Source organism: Athene noctua, chromosome Z (assembly GCF_965140245.1).
Source record: "Athene noctua chromosome Z, bAthNoc1.hap1.1, whole genome shotgun sequence".
Classification (NCBI taxonomy): Eukaryota; Metazoa; Chordata; class Aves; order Strigiformes; family Strigidae; genus Athene; species Athene noctua.
This window is the reverse complement of record NC_134077.1, coordinates 64,689,951-64,715,230: the sequence shown is the minus strand read 5'-3', so window position 1 is coordinate 64,715,230 and position 25,280 is coordinate 64,689,951. Positions and strand designations below refer to the sequence as shown.

Sequence of the window (25,280 nt, the reverse complement as noted above, 5' to 3'; positions counted from 1 at the left end):
GCAATGTGACAATAAACCACAGTCCATCCTGCTCAAAATCTGAAGAGTTAACTAAATTCATAAAGTAGGGATTGTGCTGATGATCTGTGGGCAAAGAAACACACAAGCCCAAGTCAGCAGTGGCAGAGGGTGTAATTAATTTCAGAGGGGTTTTTCTTACTTTTAAAATAAGCGGTCTTGACAATGAAACTAGAGAGGCAGGAAAAGCATCATACTCTCATTTCCAGTCTTCCCAAAGCAGAAAATTTTATCTAATAATTTTGAATTTCATCAGTTTTCAGCACTGACATTGCCATGGAAAAGACCTTCATTTAGGATAGTGATTCTATACACATTGTTCAATGCATGAACTTTTGTGAGTCAACTTGGGGGCCAATGAAATACCCATATTTTTCCATCTGGCTTTAGTTTTATTCTGTATTCTGAGATTTTTTTTTTTTTAATTATTATTTTCTCATAGCTGTGAGTGGCATCAGAGAGTCTGGTAGACAAGATGTTGCCTATGATCTACTAACTATAATCTACTTTTTTCAAGGAAATGATGGTAAGAATGGTAATCTTAGGTCTATCCCCTTTTCCTGATTCTGCCAATGTTCTATTCTGTGCCTCTGCTTCCCTCTGTAAAGAAAATATTTATTTTCCTCTTTTACACTAAGGAAATACAACTATTTGATCACAAAATAGTTAAACAAGAGTTGAGCTGTTACTCAAAACACTGAATCATTATTTGCAAAGAGTCAGTTTATGGCCTCTGAGTTGTGGTCATATGTCCTATCATCTGCAGCTGGACCAGCATAAAAGCTGAATGCCCCAGCGGTTCACTGCTTGTGACATAATTGCTCTTTAGCCCTTTCCTCTCAGAATAATCAGAGTTAACTTGCACATGTTTAACAGGAGGATTTTTCTAACCTGGCTTGTTTAGAGAGAACCTGGCTAGGGAGCAGTTACACATGCAGTTACACTAGCAAATGGGTGGGGTAAAGTATTCTCCAGTGGTGGAGCAGAGGAGAACAGCTGGCAAAGTTACCTCTTCACTCAGCTCAGCTGGAACCAAACCAAGGCTGGAGACTTACAGTTGAGATGTTCTTTACAGTAAAAGTAACTTCACCCAAATCAACAGAGCCACTAATCACATCTCTCTGAGTAACAGGTGCAGAATCTGACCCAGCACAGCTACTGTTGACAGAATAATTTCTTGTCCTATAAAGACGGTTGTGTTGGCTGTTTCCAAAGAGAAAACCTACAGTCTCACTAATACCTCCATGTCAAATACAAGAACTTACTTACTTGAGATAGGTATGAGATAAACAGGCCTAGAAACTGAAGCACTCTTGATGCCCATGGAGTGGACACAGTCCATAAAATTTCCCTATGCGGTAAGGTTATTTTGAGGATGACTTCTAAAGATGAGAGAACAACTCCTCCTCTAAAACATTAATCCTGTGAGCAACCTGATGAGACTGCTGACCAAACTGTCGCTCACTGACATTTTAGAGATAGGTATCTATTCACCAGAAGCTAGCTTTATTGCACAGAGGCCAGAGAAAGCTTGCCAGGTCTTAATGCCTTTCAGCCATTACTGGCAATGTTGTGACTGTGCCCAAATGTGAAAGGTGGTGTATCACATTACCTCCGCTGGATTCACAGTTCCTTTGCTTCCTGTGTTCCATTAATGTATTCCCTGAATGAAGCAATAAATACTGCATTTTTCTCTGCCCACTGCTTTTTAATTTGCCATTTAGAAACATTATTAGTCAAAATGAGGGTATTAAAAATAATCCCACCCACCTTGCAGCACTAATACACAACTAGAGAGAGGCACTGGTTTTCTCTTGTTTCTTGAGTGGAGCAAAGAGTGAGGTGTTTCTCAAAAGTTACTGAGAAAAAAGGGGTTTTTTGGGGGAAAAAGTGTTTAATTATGGAACAGAATTGAACAGAAAAGAAAATATCTGGCAATAGTAAAATAATTTATTTTGAGTGGATATGTATACCTTATCATATCTTTTTCTTTTTCTTTTCGTCAAAACCCCTTCCATTTAGGGAAAATGATAAAGCAGTTTAATGCTTCCCTTATGCTTCAGGGTAAGTTCAGCACAGGTTGATGTCTCAGACCTTCCCAAGGCTTGAAACTCCAATTTTGTACCAGCTCTACAAATCTTCTGCACTGCAGTTAATTGGTGATCACTGGAATTGAACCAGGCTTAAGTATTCTGGAATCTGCCACAACCATTCCCTTTCCCTATTCCAGTACTTAGTCCTTGCAAAAGAGATTTAGAGTAGAGAGTCTGTTTGTTTCAGATAATTTCTATGTTTCTGAGCAAGTGTTCCCAAAGCTACTAACCTTCCCTCTTCCCCCTCCCTCTGACTCCAAACAGTGGTAATTTCATCAAGGTACAAGTTTTTAGAGTCTAACAAGCTATTTTGCTGGTTTACACTTCTCTAACTACAGCATTATAGCAAATGTAAACCCTTTCCTAGGGATATATATTTGTGTATTTGATGTACAATGAGTATGTATGACTGTATAGTAAATTTACCAGCATTGACTGGACTAGGTTAAAACTTAGATATGTTTGCACAGACAAGTTAAAAACAACTACAGGCTGAGAGTCAGATGTTCCTGAATTCACTGCATGACAGCCTACCAACAATCCTATAGCTCTGTGATATTCTGGAGGATTTCTTTTGGTACTTGATACTTTTGGTTCTTCTATAGGAGGCTCATGCCATTTCATCAGAAGCTTTTTGTGTGGAAAAGCTGAATTTGAAAGCCTCAAACAGTTCTGTGAAGATTTCCAATTCTACCACGATGAGCTTCATGGAACAGCACCTTTTGCTCAAAGGAGACATTACCTGTAGTTCTCATCTGTACGCACTTTTACTGTGCTAGTGTTACTCCACATTTCCTTTCAAGTTTCCCTGCATGCCCCTTTTCTCCTTTATATCAGGTAACTGCAATAAACTTACTTTTTTATTATCATAGTTTTGATTAATTTTCCTAAGATTTATCTTCATATACATTTTACTAAGCAGTTGCCCATTCTACCATATACTGAGCTTCCTAGCTTTAATAGAAACAAAATGCATTTTTTGCCCAGAGAGGTTGTGGAGTGTCCATTCTTGGAGCTATTCAGAAGCCATCTCAACATGGTCTTGGGCAACCAGCTTTAGATGGCGCGCAGTTGTGGGGCAAGATGACCTCCCTTCCAACCCTGACCAGTCTGTGATTTTTGAAATTAAAGAACTAAACTAACAGGCAGACTTGACTACACGTACTGTAGGTCTTCATTCACCCACTAATACAATCCACAACTGAATGCTAATCAAGTCAATATGAGGCAAGACTGTAACAGTTGCCCCTAACTTTGATAACTGTTCTCCTTTAACTGACATAATATTTAATATAGAGTTGTTGAATGTAGTAATGGTAAAATTCATGCCTTGAGGGCTAAAGTGTGACTGAGTTTTAGCCAGATAAAGTGAACTCTGACCTAATGGTGTATTACAGGCCCTTACACCAGTCAGATGCATAGGTCACAATCTCACTCTATATAAACCTCTATGTAATTATACTACAAGCCATTCTTGCATATATTAAGATCATTTCAGATAATTAAAACAAAATCAATACAAGCCTTATTCTGACCTTTAAGGCAAGAAAACTACTGATTTCAGTCAGTTTTCTTGTCTGTAAGACATTACATTCTACACTTGTAATATATTATGCCTATTAATCTCATTTAGTAAACAGCAATTTTCTAATGTTATATCTTAGAAAGGATGCATTTTTTTACATGTATTCCTTTGCAAATCATATTTCTTCAGCTCTCTTGATCAGTAGCATTCAGAATCCAGGAATCTAAAATATGATGCAATATGCACATAATACCATTATAGTACATATCTCTGTAGGTATCTATGATATGTCTATCTAAATTATATATCATACTCAATATCTATAGATACATATCCATACATACATATCACACAAAAATCTATAGATATCTACTCTATAAATATCATGGATATATACTTACACATAAGTTTTAGACTTGTAATGCAAAAAATGGATTCTATTGTATTTGACATGTGTAACATTCAGCTTTTACAAAATAGGTGCCTGAGAGAATCCTAAAACAATTTAAGAGTTCAATTCTATATATATCCTAATAGGAATAACAGGATCTCAATATTAAAGTAATAACCTTTTTATTACTCTTTCTCTAGGACTGTTCCACAATTCAGAACAATTTTCTGCAAAAATCTGTGTATAAAGCATTTAAGAAAATATTTAAGAACATAGAATATGAAGGTTTCCATAGAATTATGTAAGGCTAATTTACTTCTCTCACACAAAGGACAGAAAATTCAAAACAAATTTAAAAATACAGTCAGAATTCTTCAGAACAGGAAAAAAAGAGTCCCATATTTTCTGTATAGTGCCAAGCATGCTATCATTGATAGCATGAAAGTAAAGAAAGCACTAAGAAAGTAAAGAAATAAATCATAAACTAGAATTTTCAGTTTTTCAGGGATGTCCACTTCAATAACTGGATGACTTCTAGATGATGAAGAACTCCCACAAAGTCAGTAGCAATTAAGAGAATTCTGAAGCATGTAGCATTAGATTCTCAATCAGAAATAGTCTTGTAAAATAATTCACTTTGAAATCCAAAAGATAATTAAATTCTTCAGATAAGCAACCATACATACTCATAAAGTAAGTCTGTCCATTTTTTTGTTCACTTATTTTATGTTTTGTTTACTTATCTCATCATAACCAATCTGCATGTAACACTTTATTTAAAGCTACCTTTTAAAAATGGCCTCATAAACAGGATTTTCCAGTTTATACATTACACTGTAAGGATACTTCCCAACACAAGGATGATCCTCCATTTCATCTACCCCTTATTAGATATCTTGCTAAAGAAGGAAAGAGAAGATGTAGGAGCTGCTGACTTGGATCTTAGTTTCTTAAATCAAACAGTAGCCCTTGAAAATTTGCCAGGCGGCTCTGATGACCAAATCAGGCTTGCAGCTAGCTAACCTCAGTATTTGCAGTATTTAAGGTATTTCCTACAATAAGCATAAGCAAGTACAAATAAATACTATGATACGAAGGACTCTGCATTTTTTTAGCTTAGGAAAAATTGAATATTTTATTTTATCAACACCATAGTTAGTCTTCAACATGTCACACTAAATTTACTTCACATCCTTCTACCTCTTTGGGTGCACGGTTACTATGTCTGCACAAAAAAAAAAAAATAAAAAAAAAAAAAAATCAGTTAACTGTGCTTGGAAACATGCTTTGCTTTATTTCCTACCTGAAGGATGTATCCTCGAACATAGTCTCGAAGAGTCCAGCCTAAGCCATGTAGAATATGCAACACCTCCTCTTGCTTCAGTACACTGAAGAGTCGGTCAAGTAGTATCTTCAGTCTCACAGGCACAGCCTGAGTACCGTAGAGCATCAGGCTGCTGATGTCAAACACAACGTTGGACTGCACAATCTCCACTTGGGTTGGGTGGTAGAGGTGCTGAGTACTAAGCTTGTCCAAGGCTGAAAGAAAAGGGGTTAAGTGTAAGAGAAGAGCTAAAAGAAGACAGGAAAGTAATCCCAGAGAATTATCTAAACACATCAAATTTGGCAGATTATCATGGTTTGAGCTAGGAGGACAATTAAATACCATGAAGCTGCTCACTCCCTCCTTTCCTCCCAGCACTGGGAAGGAGGAAATAGAAAAGGCCCAGGAAACTGAGATAAAGACAGGGAGGGATGATCATTAAGGCATTAAGGCACAGGCAAAAACCAGACTTGTTACGGGAAGGAAAAAAAAACCCATAAATTTAATACAGACAGTAGCAACAACACAATTTAACAGACAGAATGTGAGAAGCATTACCATATCTTGAAAATACCTTCCCCCATCCCTCCCTTCTTCCTGGGCTCAGCTTTGCTCCCGGTATCTCTACCTCCTCCTCCCCAGAGCTGCAGGGGGCAGGGAATGGGGGGTGCAGTCAGTCCTGCCTCTTCTTCCACTTCAGGGAGGTGGGGGGAACTTCTCGCATTCCTGCCCTGTTCCAGCACAGTCCCCCTCTCACAGGAGACAGTTCTTCACAAACCAGCTCCAATATGAGTCACTCCCATGGGCATGTGGGTCACCCCTGTGTGTTGCAATTCTCCCAGCCCTGAATTACAACAGTGGGGGCTTCTTCCCATGGGATCCCTGTCCTCTTTGGGTGCAGCCACCTGGGTCAGCGTGGGGCCCCCCACGGGCTGCAAACCAGCATCTGCTCCACTGGTGACCCCCATGCAATTAGCAGGGATATCTTCAACTAGATCAGGTTGCTCAAAGCCCCATCCAACCTGACCTTGAATGTTTCCAGAGCTGGAGCATCTACCACTTCTCAGTGTTTCACCACCCTCATTGTAAAAAATTTCTTCCTTCTATGTAGTCTGAATCTACCTTCTTTCAGTTTAAAAGCATTGCCCCTTGTGTTATCACTACAGGCCCTGCTAAAATGTCTGTCCCCATCTTTCTTATAATCCTCCTCTCAAGTATTGAAAGACAGCAATAACATGTCCCCAGAGCCTTCTCTTCTTCAGGCTGAACCACCCCAACTCTCAGCTTTTCTTCATAGGGAGACGTGTTCCATCCCTCTGATAATTTTTGTGGCCCTCCTTTGGACCCACTCCAACAGGTGCATGTTAAAAATTAGTACCCCGATTTACCATAAATTCTGTCATGAATTCACTGCTACTTGAGCTGGCTAGTTTGTTTTACCCTTCTGCGTGAATTTCATATTATTCACTGTGATGTGAATAATTTAGAGATGAGAGGAGGGGGGGTTTGCAGGATGAAGGTAATTCTTATCGCCTTTTGAAGTTAAATATGATGGAATTGCATATGACATCACACATTTACTGAGTATCAATGTTTAAGTTTAATTTTCTTTCCATTTTATGGACTATGTTGCAGCATCTAAGCTTCTCACTGCTTTTTTTAAACAAAACTTTCTGAGCATGTAAAATAATTTTATAGGGACTTCTTCTCCTGTACTTTGGTTTCTTCTTGGTTTATGGTCACTGGAGAGTTCATGTACTCGTGATAAATTGCTTTCTTACATCCAGAGCGCAAAGGCCCTTATCATTTACTCACTGGCTTCATTCAACACATTTACTCCAAGGAATACTTTGTCAAAGAGTTCTGGTTTCCTCATACTTCATTTCTTGCAACTGATTTGTCTGATCTTTCCTATTCTAGTGGTTAAGTCAACTTTGAATAAATAGCTTTAAATATTAATTTAACATTCAAAAAAGATAAGGATTTGGCAAGCCTAGGGACTGCAGTCCTGTGTCTCTCTGCAGGACATTTATACTGCAAAATGTGAAAAGTGGGATTTTTCTTCCAAAAGCTCTTCTTCCAAAGTACTTCAGCTATATAGGCTTCATGATATGGGACTGATTTATTTACAAAGTCTAATGCATGGGATTTGATTGAAGCTTAAACAGGTCAAATACTTTCCTACATTTTTTTTCCCCTTTTATGTATGATATTTTTGTAACATGGTTATTTTGCTAATACTGTAACAGATGTGTCATCAAAGTAATCAGCTAGAAAAGCCTAGAAAATTGATTTTGTTACTGTGCAGGCTGTGCTGTATGTGTGCTGTTATGTATATGTGTGTACCTGGGGGACAGAGAAACCATTTGTAAAGTGTAAAATAAAGTAAAATGTTAGTAATTAAAAAAAAAAACCTATTACTCTCAATAAGAATGTTGTAACTAATACTACTATTAATAGATGTAACACATTATACCAAACTATGAAAATAATCTGGATCTGGATCACCTTGAACTTTCTACCTTCAGTCTACATAATGAGTATAGGGTCCAAAGAGGTTAACTGGCTTCTCCAAGTTTACACAAATTCAGACCCGAGTCAAGACCTGAGTGAATATTTTATGAATATTCAATACTTTTTAATCACTACACCATACTGTATTTCTAATATATCTTTTTATTTATTTTTGCTTCTCTTTAGTTAACAGTAAACCCTATGCCTGCAGTGAGGGAAAGCAAGTTCTTCCAGCTAAAGAGACTTGGCTTGTTGGAAGTTTTTAAGGTCATGATTCTACTTTGGCCCAAGTGAGAATAACTGTAAAATGTCTTTATCTAAAGACTATTGGGTGGATTATAAAACTAATAGCTAGAATGAGATTACAAGACTCTGCGGACATTTATCCACTTCATATCATGTGACCACTCTGACGATAACAACTTTGGAAAGGCCAAGATGGAATATAAGTGAAAAAAGAAATAAAAAACGTCCATTTAAATTATAAAGCACACTATCTGACCAGCAGACAGAAATTTTCACATGATATCCTGTACCTTTCCATCTATCTGCAACATTTGTTTTCAAGCAATATTATCTATAGACATCTGCTTCTCAAAACACACATACACACAAATAAGAGTTAGTCCAGTGTTGGATTAACATCCCAAGTGGCAGAGAAATTATCTCCAATTTTGATTTGTGACCATATTCTGCACATTGTGTAATAAACAAATAAGTAGTGAATTTCATCCTTTTGAAGTACAAGTCAGGATATGCACTGAAATGTGTAATTTGCAACACAACAAAGCATATATTTTTGCATGGGTGTGTAAGAACATTTCAAATGACAGACCTCATGTTTCAGACCAAAAAAAAAAAAAAAAAAGGAAAAAGTTGTACGTGAAGAGAAAGGAAATTCACTTGCACCTATATGAAAAATAATAGTATGGTAAGCATCTGAAATTCTTTTGGATCATCAACTGTTGAAACCCCTTGCACTTGGCAGGAGAATGAAACCTTTTACTATAATCTGTAGTTTAGAAAAATTATCTTGTTTCTTTAAAAGACATTGCTAAGGAAGTAGTTGACAATGTATGATTTCATAAGTGCTTGGGAGACTTCAAGATGAAACATGCTATATAAAAGAATGAGCTTTATCGTACCTGAAAAATGACATAAACACATGTGTCCTTATTAAGAAGATATCAGTGACTAAACATCATAAACCACAAATTAGAAGTCCCTTCCTAGTGCAATATGAGGTATTACATACTTCCTACATTTTCAGTGGGCTCAGAAGTTCACCCAGAAGAGTCTTAATATGTTTGTGACTTTTTGTTTGTAACCTGTACAATCTTTTCTGGAAACATGACTAAAATGGGTTTAGCTAGGTGTTTAACTTAGATGGGTACCTTTTACAGGCCAATTCAATTCTTAGCTCAGTGTGAGTGGAAAGGTATTCCCTGATAGAGGAAGAAGAGATCTAATGAATCTTAAAATCACATGCTTGCTGAGTAATCACATTTTTTGTGGAACAGTCAAAAAAGACCCTTGTGTTTTACTATAACAACATACAGCTGGGTAGTATTTCCTGGTGAATTCTAAATTTCAAGTACTTGTTTCAGAAATTTTAACTATTAAAAAAGGAGGGCAGAAAAGGATGATGAAGAAGTAGAAGACGTTTGAAAAGATTGCCTTCAACACCCAAAAATGACTACTTGGATAACTAATATAGGAATTAGGAATCATTCAGTACCCAAACTCTGAAACATATGTAACTTTGAAGTATTAAGTATGCATAATAATAATAATTTAGATAATTTAGAATATTTCAGTTGGGAGGGACCTACAATGATCATCTGACCCACTTCAGGGTTGACCACAGTTAAAGCCTATTATTAAGGGCATTGTCCAAAAGCTTCTTAAACACTGACAGGCTTGCTGCATCAACCCGCTCTCTAGGAAGCTTGCTGCAGTGTTTGACACCCTCTCAGTAAAGAAATGCTTCCTAATGTCATGCCTGAACCTCCCCATGTTGGTTTATCCACCTTTAACTTCTTGAATAGTAAACAAAATCCCCCAGATTTTAGAGAGATTTTGCTCAGTGTAATCTGAATTGCAAAGAGAACTTTGAAATTGATACAACGTCTTCACATTACAGCCTTCAGTATTCTTATTATGCAAAATTCCAACAAAAATTGGACTTATTTGTAACAGATCAATGAATGAACTTTTATGTTTCATTTGTGTTGTGTTTTTTGTTTTTTTTTTTAAAATGCAGTAAAATAGGGAGGGGAAATCCAGTTTACCATTTATATTTTACTGGAGTTTTGGGACCCTGTGTAATTCTGAGGAGATTAAGTACAAAAGATACATTAAAATGAGGCTCAAATACTTGTTCAGTTTATCAAAAGACAGAAAATATAATTTTATTCATATATACTTCACCTATACTGTGGCCAGTTTATCGGCTCAACTATGCAAATTTACTCATTGATCTTAGACACCTTCCTTCCCAACATGCAGTGTACAAGGTCAACCAAATTAAGTCATACTTCTGAGTGTATTTCATTTCTGTTAAGCAAAAGAAAAGCAGGTATGCAGTCATAAATTTTGTACTTTAGAGGTCTCTTTTTTTTTTTTTTGAATAGCTACAATAAAAACATGACATTTGCCTTTACCAAATATAAAAGAATTTAAAATATCCTAGTTTTAATGTAGTTGGAGTTGTAAGTACACATTCCTTTTGTTACTTTCCTGATCATAGAAAAATATTTAGGTATCCTAGAAAGGGATGAGAAGGTCTAGTGAAACCCTTTCTCTCAGCTGATTTGCCATGCTCTGCATCTCAGACCACAGAGAAAAGCCAGTAGGCTGCAATGTACAGGTCATTATGGATCTCACTCCATTTCAGTTTTAAATTTGGGCTCTGCAACAGTCACACTCTAGATTTTCTTCCATGCTCTCTAGCCAGTTCTCTAATTTACCACAGAGAGATACAGTTGGAGTGCATACACACATACACAAGACAATACAGAATTTTATAAACAATATAATCTTTCCAGGTTACCAGATTTGTTCAAGGGTCAACAGGAAAATGAAAAAGAAATTTTATGTAGTCTGTGTTCAGACAATAACAGGGAGCTTTCCAGACATTTTTTAAATCTAAGTAACTGGGCCACTGCAGCAAGAGAGAGAAGCTGAAATTGGCAGACAGACTAAATATACAATACCAACACAAAAAGATTCCATGATACTGTTGCAAAAGTAGTATGTTGAATACAGTAAAACAGATACAGTATTATTAATGGCAATGTGGAGCACTGTAGTTTGCTCTTGATTTTAGCGGTGAACACGAACAGCTTCACATTTTCAGTGTTCAAGATTTTCTTCTTTTCCATCAACCATAGAAAAAGAAATAACAACTCTTTCAAGAACATGTTAGCTTAGGAATGACTAAAATGCTGTAGGGAAAGGCAAACTATTGCAGTTATAAGAGGTGGTCTAAGCTAGCATCCCTCAGGATTCTGATTTAATACCACCTGTAACATTGTGGTGCATTTTGTACGTGGAAAAAATTGGTCCTCAAAAATATCATGCTTAGAAGGTGACTAAGGACAAGAAAGCTTTCCAGTGTCAACTGAATGGCTCAAATATTTTCATGATGTAGGAAATTATCCCATTCACACCTGGCACTAGTGCAGAGAGCATGGGACATTAACATTTATATGGGTGGGTGAACATCCTGAAACAGTCTGGGTGTAAATTCCAGCTACAACATGGCATCCTTTGGCGATCTCCATTTCACTTCTGTCTTCATCCCTTTCACAGTTTAATCGAGACAGAAATGTTAACTAAGACACTGGATTTCATAAGATCATGGAAGGAGAGTAAGTAAAGCATATTCTGATTCATAGGCCAAACCAACTTTTCCTTCTGCCTTTTACTGTATTTAAAAGCTAATAATAGAAACCATTTGCCAAATGCATTTAGTCTCTGACAGAGGGACACATATGTGATCTTCTAATTTACAGCTTGCATGTACAGATGTTCACACTTAGTAAAAGGATTCTTAATAGCATTTTAAAATTAAACATGTGTTGATAATAGGTGTTTCAAACCCAAACAACACAGCAACTAAACTGATGTCTTCATGCCTCACCATGCCTCATGCTCTAAACAACATTTTTATAACAGATCAAAAAAAAACCCCCAGCACTTCAGTTGCATGAACACAAAATAAATGTTATTAAAAAAAGTCTGAATGAAAACTTTCATTAATTTTTCTGTCTATGATCTGATTCCAAGTTGAAACGTTTAGATTGTTACTAGGTTTATGTAGCCGAAAGCAGAACCACAGTTTGTTCACAGACGTTGCTTGCTGTCTGCAATTTTTTTTATCCCTTTGCAAAACTTTGAACCCCATCCAGCTTTGACACACTGCCTCTTCAGTTAATAACTATCAAGTTTCCCCTTGTCTCCTGTCTACTTTTCTTTGAGGCAATTGCGCACTCAGCACCCCGAGATAATAACACACATCTATAAGATAAAAGCAATGGCATTAATGTAATTGTCTGCCTTTCTCTCTTTAGCCTAATCTTTTTTTTCCTTCAGTTTTGACTGCCTCTGTGACACCTGTTTTTGTCTCCTCTGATCCTACAACAGGTTTTCCGCTGACAAGGTTTTTGCCTGACAGAGATTCTGCCAGACAAGAACATAATAAAATATGAAGAACTGCTTGTCAGAGTTTCTGCCAATGCTCACATGAAATACGGGAAAAAAAAATCCCAACTTTTTTTTTAAAGGGGCCCTGTGCTGGTTGCTTTTGGCCTGTCAGGAAGAGCCTCCCTGGCCAATTCCTGCAAGCCAAACAGGTGTTTTCTTTTATGTTTTGTTTTTTTTTTTTCTATACAAAAAACTTTTTCTTAGATAGTGGAAAACATGATTACAGAGAGAAAAAAAAGAACACTCTCCCCCCCCCCCCCCGCTTTCTCATAAAAATGAAGGTTAGACCTAACTTTGCACAGAGGTACTTCAGTATCATGTTTTTACTTCAGAATTGACCCCTTACATAAATAAAGTTGTAGGCTTTTTCTCCCTCCTCCTTATAGATAGCTAATGTGTTCAAAGGAACAAGCTATAAAGGACCTTCATTTCAGGTTCTCAGGAAAACATCTGGGCTACCAGACACTTTCTGCATGGGAATACTGCATGAATGAAGACACCTGACTATGGGGACCATAGTAGAGAAGATGAGACAGAACCTCTTCTGTCTGTGGGATTTGGACCTTACAGTCCTCTCCATCAGTGTGTGTGTTCGTGCCTATGTGAAGGGGGACTTCAGAACTAGAACTGACAATTACCCTGATGTAGATTAATAATGTGAGGTCCCACCACACAGCTGCTTTTGTGTGTTTTGATATCATCTGTCCCCTCTGCTAGAGACAGCAAATCTTGATCAGTCCATGGTGACACAGCCCTGAGTCACCAACTGTCCTTCACTGCACTGACCAGCCTCTCCGATCTCCACCCTGAGGACCACTACTAAAGCTCAGGCCTGGACTTTCATTCCCTATCTCAGGTCCATTGTAGGTGCTGGTCTGTTGTCCTGTCTTCTAGATGATCCTGAGACCCAAATTACAGCCTGGTCTTCAGCCTTGTCTCTGGCCCCACCTTCTTTTGTTACTGACTGGAGCCCCTGGATGGATCCTTGACCTAATTTATTCCCTTTCCATGCCTGAAGTTGTCAGCGGACCAGTTACCAGCACCTGGTTCTATCTACCCTCATCAGACTCAAGGAATTGTGCTCACAGTGCAGGCACAGCCAGTGCTGCAGTTGCCCTTGATGCCTGGTTTAGAACTCTTTGCTGGGCATCTCCAATTTTTTGCTGCTCCTTGACACATGGATTGACAGTGTCACTGTTGAAACCTACAATTTATAACGGAAGCCACTAAATTATCTCTTTCTATTACCTTGACTAGTTATTAACCTTCAGTCTTTTGTATCTCTTGTCTCCAAGGTCAAATGCCTCCTTCCAATCAGAATATTAAAAATATTCTCTCCCTTAATAATGGTGAGATAGGAGTTAATATGTATCTTAACGGTCCTAATGCCATCTGGTTGACATACTGTGACTACAGTGAGACAGAAGCACTTGTCAGAGTCCTGGATTGTGGTCTGGATTTGGAGGATTTCCATCTTAATCTAAATGTACCTCAAATTCCATTAACTGTGATTCACAGATTCACAGAAAGTCTGTGTTGGAAGGGATTTCTGCAGATTGTCTAGGGCAGCCTTCTATTGAAAGCAGGGCCTCAGATTATGTTATCTCTGGCCCTGTGAAGCTGATTCTCTGATATTTACAGTGGGGGAAATCCCACCACTTCTCCAGGCAACCTATGGCATCTTCTGTGCAGCCTTGAAAACTGTAATGAAAATGCATCAGGCCCTGCCCACCTGTTAACATCATTCTGTTTGGATGGAGTACTGTGTGGTAGAGGCATTTCACAAAGGCAAGCCAAGAGCATGGTGGTATTTCAGTCTAGGGGGTAACTGATTCAGGTCTATGAAATGCCATCCCACATGTGCTAAACCACCTCAGTTTTCCCAGGAAAAGCTGCTGTCCTAATATTCAGACCCTGAAAAGAATGGTTCATACAGCTAGTTCTACCATTCATAAGCATCAGTGTTTCCCACCCCAACCCATGTACTGTGACCATTTCACAAAGCTCCTGTTAAATATACTTTAGAAAAAATTACTGTAATCAATTAGAATATAATTAGGGGAGTCTTTGAGACTCATGCTATATATTTGTTGTATTATCTTTTTTATTTCTAAAATCCACATGGAAATGGGATAATAAAGTAACACTATTGTCTGCTGAATTAATCTGGGGCAAGTTTCCTTATAATGTCACAGCTCAAATCAAAATTCTTCCTAGTATGTAAAAAAATTAAAATTTGGGTTTTTTTTCCATTGTATTTCACATTTGCAAAACAGAAAGCTGAGGTAAAGTTACTCATGGTATTATCATTACTTTGTAACATCTGAAAGCAGTATGAATTTTTTAATCTTGCCGTCAAATCCCATTTTAACCTTATGAAGCTATATGGGATGGAGTGGTAAAGTTTGTTTCATTTAGAACTCTTTCAATTCTTGTTCTGCTTAACCTAGTGAACTCTAGTTAATTAAGATGTTCCTATAAACAATTAAGCTTCTTGTAGAATCGCTAAGAAGATATAAAAATTTATGTTGTAATAAAATGATAAAGTGGTTAGCACATCACAGCAATTCATGTGCAGCAGCATAGGTGTTAAAAGAGGCAAGTAAGCAGGTAATGTCACCTAAACATCTTGTAGAACTGTGGATGCATGTTGCAGAAGTCCACTGCTGGTGCCCCATAAATCCATCGGTGATTTGCGCTCTCAGGTACCACAGAATTTATCCTGCTCATCTAATCATCAAGCAGCGAGCACCATTCTTTTGCTCCTATCTGAAACTATGCCATGTAGTGAACTTCCTATCACCACCCTTAAAGGGGCAAGATCAGGGGTTTCACTGACTACCTGTTCAAAAATCAGCCTCTACTGTGTCTGGAAAGAGGAATTCCAAGTGCGAATTAAAAAATCATTTGGTTTATTGCTTTTGCTCCATCTTGCACATAACAAGTCTATTTTTTCCTTACTGCACTCTCTCCTTAAGAAGAGAGGGTAAGACATCATTGTCCAAGATACCTCGTAGTGTTTTATCCTATGGTATTGTGTGTACTAAATGGGATGAAGCCTTCTCTATAAAAGGTAAATTCAGTAATGATGGGCACCAAAAACCAGTATCTTGCACTTTTGAAATACCTTTAGTCTAAACTTCTCTGGGCACTTTACAGCTAGGCAAGGGAGATCATAGCTATAAAAGTGGCCTTATATGTATTTCACAGTTGTCAATGAGTATCTGACGGTATTAATGTCAGTTCTGTTGGAGTACAAAGTGTGATTAGTAAACAAAAAATTTTTCAGACAATAAAACATTCACAGTGAGAAAAGGTTTCACTTTGAGATGTGAATATAGGTCAACCCAGCAGAAAAGGGCACTATGCTTTAGAATGGGTCATAATCTGTTTAGGGTTACTAGGCACTGGAGCAGCTCTTAGCTGACTGCTTAATGTCTGGACAGTGGTAATCTCACTTGATCACATCCAGGAGCCACTGGCATATTAAACCCAGTGCTCTAAGCCAATAAAATTGGGGAGAGGGAGAAAGGCCCAATCTTCCCATTATATGTTAAAATGTCCTGGATGTGGCAGGGAAGAAGAGAAAAAAAATTGTTGTGAATGGACCCCCAGGGAAATCCAAGGAGGAGTGAGTGTGAACATACGTAAGTTAAAGCTACGTAAGTTAGAGACTGTGGTTTACTCCCATGGAAAACCTTACTTAACCCCTGACGATGTCAAATTTGCATGAGGACTAAACTTTTGACCATATGGTAAAGTAGAAGTATCAGCTGAATACAAGGATGGAAAAGGAAGGCTTTCTATTTGATTTTGGGGCAACTAAGCATTATTTCCTTTCTGTCACTTGTGTCTTATAAACCTTTGAAACAGTATTATTTGTCTTGGATGCACTAATACTTGGATATTGTCATTTGCTTTTACCTTAGCTTGACTTGCATTCAAGGGTGATCTCAGAGTAACCCAAAGCAAACACTACATCCTACCAGCGTGGCAGGCTTTAAAATCAGATACTAGGTCAGAGGACCCACAAGATAACAGAATGCATCTTCTGGCTGCATTGGCCACGTTTGGAATCACTGCTGAAGGGAAGCAAAAAGACATGGCATTGGCAGAAGGGGGGCCTTAAAAAAGTGTTTACCAGTAATGAATGTTAATCAGGTAAAGTTCCTGGAAGCAACTGAGTAATGAAAAATATGCCTCAGCCTTCAGGGTCAAAAGGATGTTAACAGATGGATTAAAATTATTTTGTCAGTGAAAGACAAGAAAACCCAGGCTAGATCTAAAATAGTTTTACTTTAAAAGTCATGAAAAACTAGCCTTTGTTATCAATAAATTGTAGATAATTACTTTGCTAAAAGGTCTCTATGTAACTTAAAAAAAAAAAAAAGGAAATCTATGATGTTCTCAAGTAATTTTAAACCACTTTAAATAATTAAACTGAATAGAACAAAACACGTATGTTCAGTACACTAAAATTGTCATTATTTTTTATGTCCCATGGAACAACAGAAAAATAACTGCTTTACAAGTAAACTGTAACAATAGGATTACATTCCTCCTTTCCTTTTTAGTATTTATTTTCTACTATCTCCATTCTGAAGTAAAGAACAACATGGCAATTCTGCCAGCTTTTAGGGACGTTCTTAAGATCTGTGATGTGGTTTGGTTTGGTTTGGTTTTGTTAGAGATGATTGACTTTACAAATCTGAATTTCTTTCATTTAAGTGATTTGGACTGAGGCAAATTTAGGAACCCTGATGATTTTTATTTCAGGGTAGCACTCCTCTTCCTTCCTACCTGATTCCCATGCAGCTCACATTTAAAACCTTGTTCCTGAACCAAGTCATTTCAGCAACTTCAGGCTAAGGGAGAAATGCGATTTCCAAAATTTCACAGCATTCTTCTTTTTCTTTTATTTACTTATTTACATCTGTCCTCCTTTGTTTTGTTCTCACTTCATGTTTCTTAAACTTGATCATTTCATGAACTACCGTATAGAAATTCAGAATTCTCAACCTTTCTGAATGAAGAAGTCACAGTCATGTCATACATCTGACTTTATGACATTCTCCATTTTCTAGTAGAGGTTGTTGTTTACATTGTTAGTCTCATTTACAGCAAGATAGTACATGCATTATATAAATACTGGCAGCAGAAAACTTCCTTCACAAGGTGAAAGTGTAACCCACGCAGCAAGTCTCTGAACACGAGTTTTCACTGGATGGCTGCTTTAGAACTGAAAAAGAGTAACGAATTTGCCATATGTGCCAAAATCTACCAGTTAATGTTTTCATTAAAACCAAAAGGAACTTAATCTCAGAGTTACTAGAGAAAAGACATGGCCAAGTCTTGGACTGGCAATGGGGCTGTATGTGGCCTCATCATACCACAGAGAGGTATTAAAGTCTACTTGAATAGATTTACAGGATACTTCATTTCTTAGAGTAGACTGAACAGCATGAAATTCAACTAGTCCAAGAATGCACAGTATACCAAAAACAACTGAAAAACATGCTGCTGCTGTCTGAGTTTTACCAGTCTGAGTGCAAGACAGAGAACTACTATTTCTAATTTTCTCACTCTCTTTGAAACAAGGTGACAATGATTTCAGACAAACAATAATATTACTATACTGTGAGTTTTTAAAATCACTTTTAAGTCTGAGATACTGAAACTAAAATAAATAGAATGAATGTCGGAAATAATAGCTTTAGTCCACTATGACATACGTCACCCTGGCACATCTTTTTAGACAAAATGGTTACGAGAGAGGGCACACTGTATTTCCCATTGATACTGCATTGACCCTTTTAAGCTGTTGGACTAGGTATAGTAAGAATATTTCTGCTAGCAGTACAGTAGTTGTTCTGACATCAATGACTAGCATACAAGGAAAAATTCAAAGTCAATGAAATCAACATCTTTTTACTTCAGACTTGCTTAATTTCTTTCCTTATAGGCTAAGATACCTGTGCTTGGAGAAGTGGGTGGCAAATAATGTGGTTTTTTTTCATTATTTCCAATAAAGTTTGAGTAAGTGATTTTGTGCTAATACCAGTAAAATGTCATGACTATCTTCATAGTAGTTACTTTTAATACAACAAAAATAGCAGTAAAGGAAACCAATTCAAGCACTCAAGAAAGTCTTATTATTTTGCAGTGATCTTACTCCTACATTATTTAAATGCCACATAATAGCAATTGCCTGTGTTAAAATAAATTCTTCTTTAAATAACCAACTATTAAGATTTTAATGAGATGTTATTTTTCACCATATGGACTATACAAAGTATCTGAACCATTAAAAAAAAAAAAAAAAAAAAGAAGGAAGAACATCTAACTGTTACATGTTTGCCTGCTTGAGACCTAGGAAATGGCTTATTTAATTTAAACCAGTTATTTTTTGTTTTAGAAAATAAATCACCACCCAAGCTAACAATATGAAAACCAGGCTTCAGCTGAAAACAAATTAAAACAGTCCAGTTATCTAAATCCCTTAAAATATCCAGAGATTCACACCAACAATAACCAATTTTCCATTATGCACAGCTGTACCACAGAAAGCTGCTATGCTTTACACAGCTTTTGGCTTCAGCCTTAAAAACACTGATGGTAGGATTACCACTGTAGCACAGGGGTGCAGGGTCAAAACTCGATAAACCGAACTTTTGCCAACAGAAACATTTATCTTGCCACAGAAGAACTTCTCTGATGAATCTGTTCACATATTGACAATCCTACTGTTGGCAACTCCAGACAGGAGAGATTGAACTTGTAGGAAACCTTTCCTTTCAAGACATGCACAGATCATTTTAAGTAAGCGAGGAAAAATGGAAGAAAGACAATGGAAACAGGAAAAAAGAAAACAGGCCAGCAGTAGGAAACAGGCCAGCAGTTGTTAAGTGCAGTAATACTGTGGTGGCAGTATGTCCTTTCCTCCTCACTCCACAAATTCCAACATTTTAAATGGCAGTTATTAACATGAATTAATTCTGCAGAGATTAGTCAAGTACAGCATGAGATGACTGCAGTTTTTGGTCTTGATGGTTTTGATCTGTTCATTTAATTATGATTCTAAGTTACCAGAACTGAATGAGCACAGTAATTTCTGTTGGAAACACCTATACTTTGATAATTACATTCAGTAAAACACTACATTATGTGTCAAAGACCTGTGTTGAAATTAATTAACAAAAATCAGAAGGAAACCCTTTAATTAAAATAGCAGGAAATACTATTTGCATTCAAGGAACAACTTCAGAAAGTACCATGCTAACGGTTTCACTACCAAACAGCAACGTGATTTGGTTATTTTGAAATCCAGGTGCTACAGTGCAATGAATTGATCAGTGTCCTGAATGCTGCCCTCAAAATCCTGGAAAACAGCTAAGATCAAGAATCAAATCAGATGTATCATAGTTTCCAGGAAGTAATTTATAAGCCTGTGCTTTGAGTATGTATATGAAACATATATCTGACCTGTCTCGCTCTGCCATAAAATGTAAATACTCCAGACAAATGTACACAAAGTGCACTAAAAAAAACCAAAAAACAGAGCATTCTTCACTTGGTGCAGTAGTAAAACAAACACTTTCTAATAACATATAGCTGTATTAAATTTTCTATTTGGAATGTTAAGCACTCAGGTACAGGAGCAGGTGGTATATCCCAAATTATCACTTTCACCTTTCAACTTTCTGGATTTTTAAACCAGTGACATTTCTATTATGCACACTGTGGTAATCTCGGATTACTGTCACATATTCTGCTTTTGAATTCAGCCACCTCACAGGGAAGAATTGATCAGGAAAATTTGATCACACTCTTCTAAGATATGCTGGTTAAAAAGAAAATGCAGGATGTCCATATGCCAGAATCTAAGTGCTAGACTCCTAATTTCTATTACTCAAAAGGAGGACACCCTGGAAAATAGCTAGGCAAGTCTCCCCTATCTGTGGATCGGTAAAACCTCAGATGATGATTCTACACAAAACCTGAAGCATGCCTGAACTATATAAATTTTGCAAGTTTTAGCAATCCTTCTAAGAAATGTGAGCCCAGTTATACTGTCACTAAAGATATCTTTCTGGGAATTAAGAGGAGCAAAACCAAGCTGTGTCCCTAGAGAATCTAGTATATAATAAATCTGCAACCAGCTGCCAGATTGGCGGTGTTAGAGTGTCTCTAGACAGGCTGTATATACTATTATGCAGTGACACAGGACTGCATGGTACCTGCCTTTCTGCCTCCATTTCCATGCATGTGAATGTTTTAAAGACTTCTCAGTTTGTGCTGTTGAATTTGTTGAGCATTCACACTTGCCATATGTCAGCATACTCAGGCACAGATACACACAGACATGAACTAAATAAATAGAGATCAAGTGCATCTTTAGAGGGAAGTACTAAGCTTCCACCCAAGGTGTCATCAAAATAAAATAAAATTTATAGAATATAATCCATGGAATGTCTGGCAGAAGTGTGGAATGAAGACCATGCTTGCCAATAGCCTAGACCATGAGAAGAAATCTCCAACACTAATTCTTTCTCTCCCCTCCTCTGTCTTTTTTTTTTTTTTTTTTTTTTCCTTCTCATTAACCATTTTAGGTATCCTACTTATTTGCCATCTACAGCTCTTTCTCATGCATGGCTTAATCAAGACTGTCAAGGAAAACAAACCCACCAAACACACAAAATAGTAAAGGATAAATAAAATGGAAGGTCTCTAATGATGCCTTTATATAGGCATTCTAATTCACCCTTTCTTTCTCTAGCTATTTAAACATGGGAAGAGTGGTTCAACTCACAGATCATATATGCACACTTTTGTTGATCCATATAGGATACACTAGTTTCATTCTGACATCCAAGCTCTGAAATTTTGACATTGGTATGTTTGAATTTCCACTAGGCTCAGTGACTCGCTGGTTGATCCTTCCCTGTAATGCAAACTCTTGTGCAACCATACTATAAACTTCTTGCCTTTCTGCTAAGCCCTGATAGAACTACATTATTTCCTGGAAGCTAGAATATTCTTTTGAGCTGTACATGAGCTGTTGAACTCCAGTGGCACCTGAAACTGTTGCCAGAATAACAGACACTCACTTTTTCATCCTAGAAATTGCTGTAAAAAAAGTATGTGCATGCATACACATGAACAAACCCAGAGTGCATGCACATGCGTGTACAGACAAACATATCAATAGAGCACTTAGTATTTAAAGATACTGGGAAGGACGCACAGAATAGAGAAGGCAAACCCAAATTGACATTTCTTACCATGTGCCACCCAGCCATGTTTACACTGATCACAGGTTCTCAGGTTAATCTTCCCTGGCTGAAAACATTCACATGTGCAATTCACCAGTGTACAGCGGATGGCCTGGAAAAAGAAACAGAAAAAACATATTAATGTCCTTCTTTCTTCTTGTACAAATTTGTTGTGAAGGCTAGAATGGTATTTGTACAGAAAAAAACAGGCTTCCAACATTCAAAGCATGCTCATTCTTTAAAGTAAAGATTAATTTTCTTTCAAAAACATACATCAGTATCCCTGAGCAATGACAACCAAAATACTTATTCAGTAATAACACAGTCTGTTTTCCCATGAAGATGAACACATTCCTAAAGTCTTTAGAAGAATTGCTCTATTTCCTTTAGGGAAAAAAAGTGGTAGAATGAAGATTCTGTAGGTGTTCCACAAATTTCCTGGTTTTCATCAACTGCCTGAAGGAAAATGTTACTAGTGATGTCTTACCATAGCAGCATATCAGCTTGATTAAAACCAAAAGTAAAATGAGGAAACAAAAACATACAAGAAGGAATAGTATAGGTCTCATTCTCATTCCCCCATAACCCAAAGGTTATTCTCAAGTTTTTTTGGGGGGGTTCACGTAAGATATAACTCTGCTACAGAAGGGAGTCGTGGACTCAAGGTATTTCCAAAAGAAGATAAAATTATCGAGGAACAAAAATAGGACTGGTTCATAAAACATCCCGTAATTTTCCTTTGCATCTATTACTTTCTCCAGTATCTAGGCATAGCCCTTTACCTCTTAGTACTTCCTGTTTGTCAAACACCTATCTCTCTGTTTTGTGAAAGATGAAATTATTTCAAAGCAGTGGTGCTAAAACTCAAGTCCCATGAAAAGATCTAAAATTTGCTTAAATAATGCACCTTATTAATTTCTCATCTCCTTTTAAAAAATAATTTTAATAAATACACAGGTTTGACAGGGGCTAGTTACATCCACAGAAAAGTGAATATAAATTGAGTGAGACTCTTTTTAATGTGTAACAGACATATGTTTTTAAATAGTGTAAAAGATGACCTGTGCACTTCAAACTGCTACTAATAAATTTATGGCATGCATTTAGATGTAAATTGTGTGGAGATTTCTGAGACAAAGAGGCTTATTCTGATCATTTACAGATTAACAATCTACTGTAACTACCAGAGTTGCCAGGAAAAGATATCTCAATAGATTTAGATGCAATCAATGATTACTTGGGGGCTAAGGTGGGGGAAGGGTGATTGGTACCTATGGCCACTGAGATACTGAAGTATTATGAAGGCTCTTGCCTTTTCCAAACAATTAACATCCTCTTCACACACACCCCTTCCATACCAAAAAAATCACCTTAACTGTACTGACTTAAAGAAAATTACATTCAGCTTTAGCCTGACTAAGCTAAATTCCTTGGCTGCTGACAATGAAAAAGGTTCAGTTATTTTAAATGTTTTATCTCTTTACTTATTTATCTGCATCAGATGGCAATTTAAAGCCATACTGTATTTCTCTGACAAATGTCTGGTACAAAAATCCCTTCTTCTTCCTATCCTATCTGCTCTTTTACTATCTTTTACTCTCAAAAACCTAGTAGGGAAAAAAAATACCCTGCTCTATTATGCCTGACACTTCAGGGCCTCAGTCCCAATGTCACCTGTCCAATTACTCATTAGCTAGGGTATAAAACACTGCTGTATGTATGCGTGATTAAAAGAATTAGTAATATGAAATATAAGGGTACCAAGGAAGTGCTGACTGTGCAAGAATAATATATGTGTTTGTGGGTTATGAGAAAAAAATTCTCCTGAAAGGTCCTGTTTCATGTTCAATAGTTTATTGACTCAGTAATATATCAGGTCTCCACTGGTCAGTAATGGTGTTCTTTCTCTAATATGTTCATTAATTAATGAACTCAGTAATTAATTGTACTGCAGGAAGAAGGGCTTACAAAACAGTATTCTTATTTTATCATAAAAGTTTTTATCTCATTCACCACCTTTTCTAAATCGCTGCACTACTGTGACAGACATTTGTTGTATTTGATGTTATTTTTTCTTCATGAGTCATTTACAGTATGTGTAACAGGGTAATATAGTGTATATATACATACTAGATGAAACTGTGCCATTTGGTAGAGTTGTTTTATTAACGCTCATCAGCATTTCCATTACAACCCTAACTATTTTTGGCCTAAAGGTTAACAGGTTGCCTGTAAAAATTGGATTCAGCTTGAACTTGAAATACAATGCTCCAGCCTAAGAGTGATTTTATTATACACATTCAAAAATTATCCATATAGTCATTATAAATTATAAGATGGGGAAAAAAAAATTTAGAGGTTTCATGTTTATTTTCCTCTTCCCTGAGTTAAAGAGAGTCTTGATGGTGTAAAGTGTTGAAGGAGATTAACTAATCAGTAAGATTTCTATGCTTTATACGTAAAAAAATACATGCAAACTTTTCAGAAACATGAAAATGCCAGGTTGTTCTTCAAATAACTAAATCTGAAAGGTCTTTAAAATGAGCTATGCATTTTACTAGGGTAATTGGCATGAGAAACTCCGGAGATAGCTAGTATGGCCAAAACATTCAGACTGGCCTTACTTGGCCACTTTTTCTGTAAAGGGTGTGTTGATGCTACATTGTAATCTGGTTTCAGTAGTTTCCCATCCCATCACTGAGAATCCCATGCATACTTCTGAGTGATAAGGATAACCCCTCAAGCCGCAAGATGCTCATTTTTTACTAGAAAAACTCATATTCTAGCTCACATTCTGACATGACCTTGTGCAAATTACTTTGATGCCTACATTCCCTAAACAATAACCAGACACAATGATAGTAAAGTGTGTTGTCAGGGTAAATACAACATAAATTTTGAGGCATTCTATAGTGATGGAGGCTATTGAAAATCTTCAGTAGAATTTAGTCTTTATTGCAATGATTCATTTTTCACTTTACTCCGTTAATCCAGAATCACTGTAACTACCTCAGATCACTACAATGTCCAACATTAAACCTGTGTAACTTGGCAGAGAGAAGATTCAAGATGCCAGGAATAGTGGGTGTTCCTACACACACAGATGGAACATTAACACGCATTAACACAAAAGAAAACGTCTTTAAAGACCTTCACAATGCAACCAACATATGTATGGAACCTTGCAAGGATATGCATCTGAATTATTAACAGTATCTTTCTACTGGTTTTCAATAGCATTTAAGTTTGGCATACAAGTTACTGACAGTTTGTGCAACAGGCTCAGGAATGACCCAGAACAGCCGCGGGAGATTAATAAATTCACCTAAGAATCCAAAGCTTCAATGCAGACCCTCCATTCCCCAGTGGCAGGATTTTAAGGTACAGAGAGGATAAAAGTACAGTAGCTGGTGTGCTTGTAGGTAGCAGCGTGGAT

General features: G+C 37.0%; 1 protein-coding gene across 2 annotated transcripts in view; it reads right to left on the bottom strand.

Moving 5' to 3' along the window:
- BNC2 (basonuclin zinc finger protein 2) overlaps positions 1-25,280 on the bottom strand; it is a 308,307-nt gene that overhangs the window by 89,331 nt on the left and 193,696 nt on the right. For both annotated transcript variants that reach the window (XM_074932200.1, XM_074932199.1), the window contains exons 3-4: positions 21,854-21,956; positions 5,331-5,566 (exon numbers count right to left, since the gene is read on the bottom strand). In XM_074932200.1, coding sequence (XP_074788301.1) covers positions 5,331-5,566; positions 21,854-21,956 — 339 coding nt within the window. The remainder of the gene's footprint in view (positions 1-5,330; positions 5,567-21,853; positions 21,957-25,280) is intronic.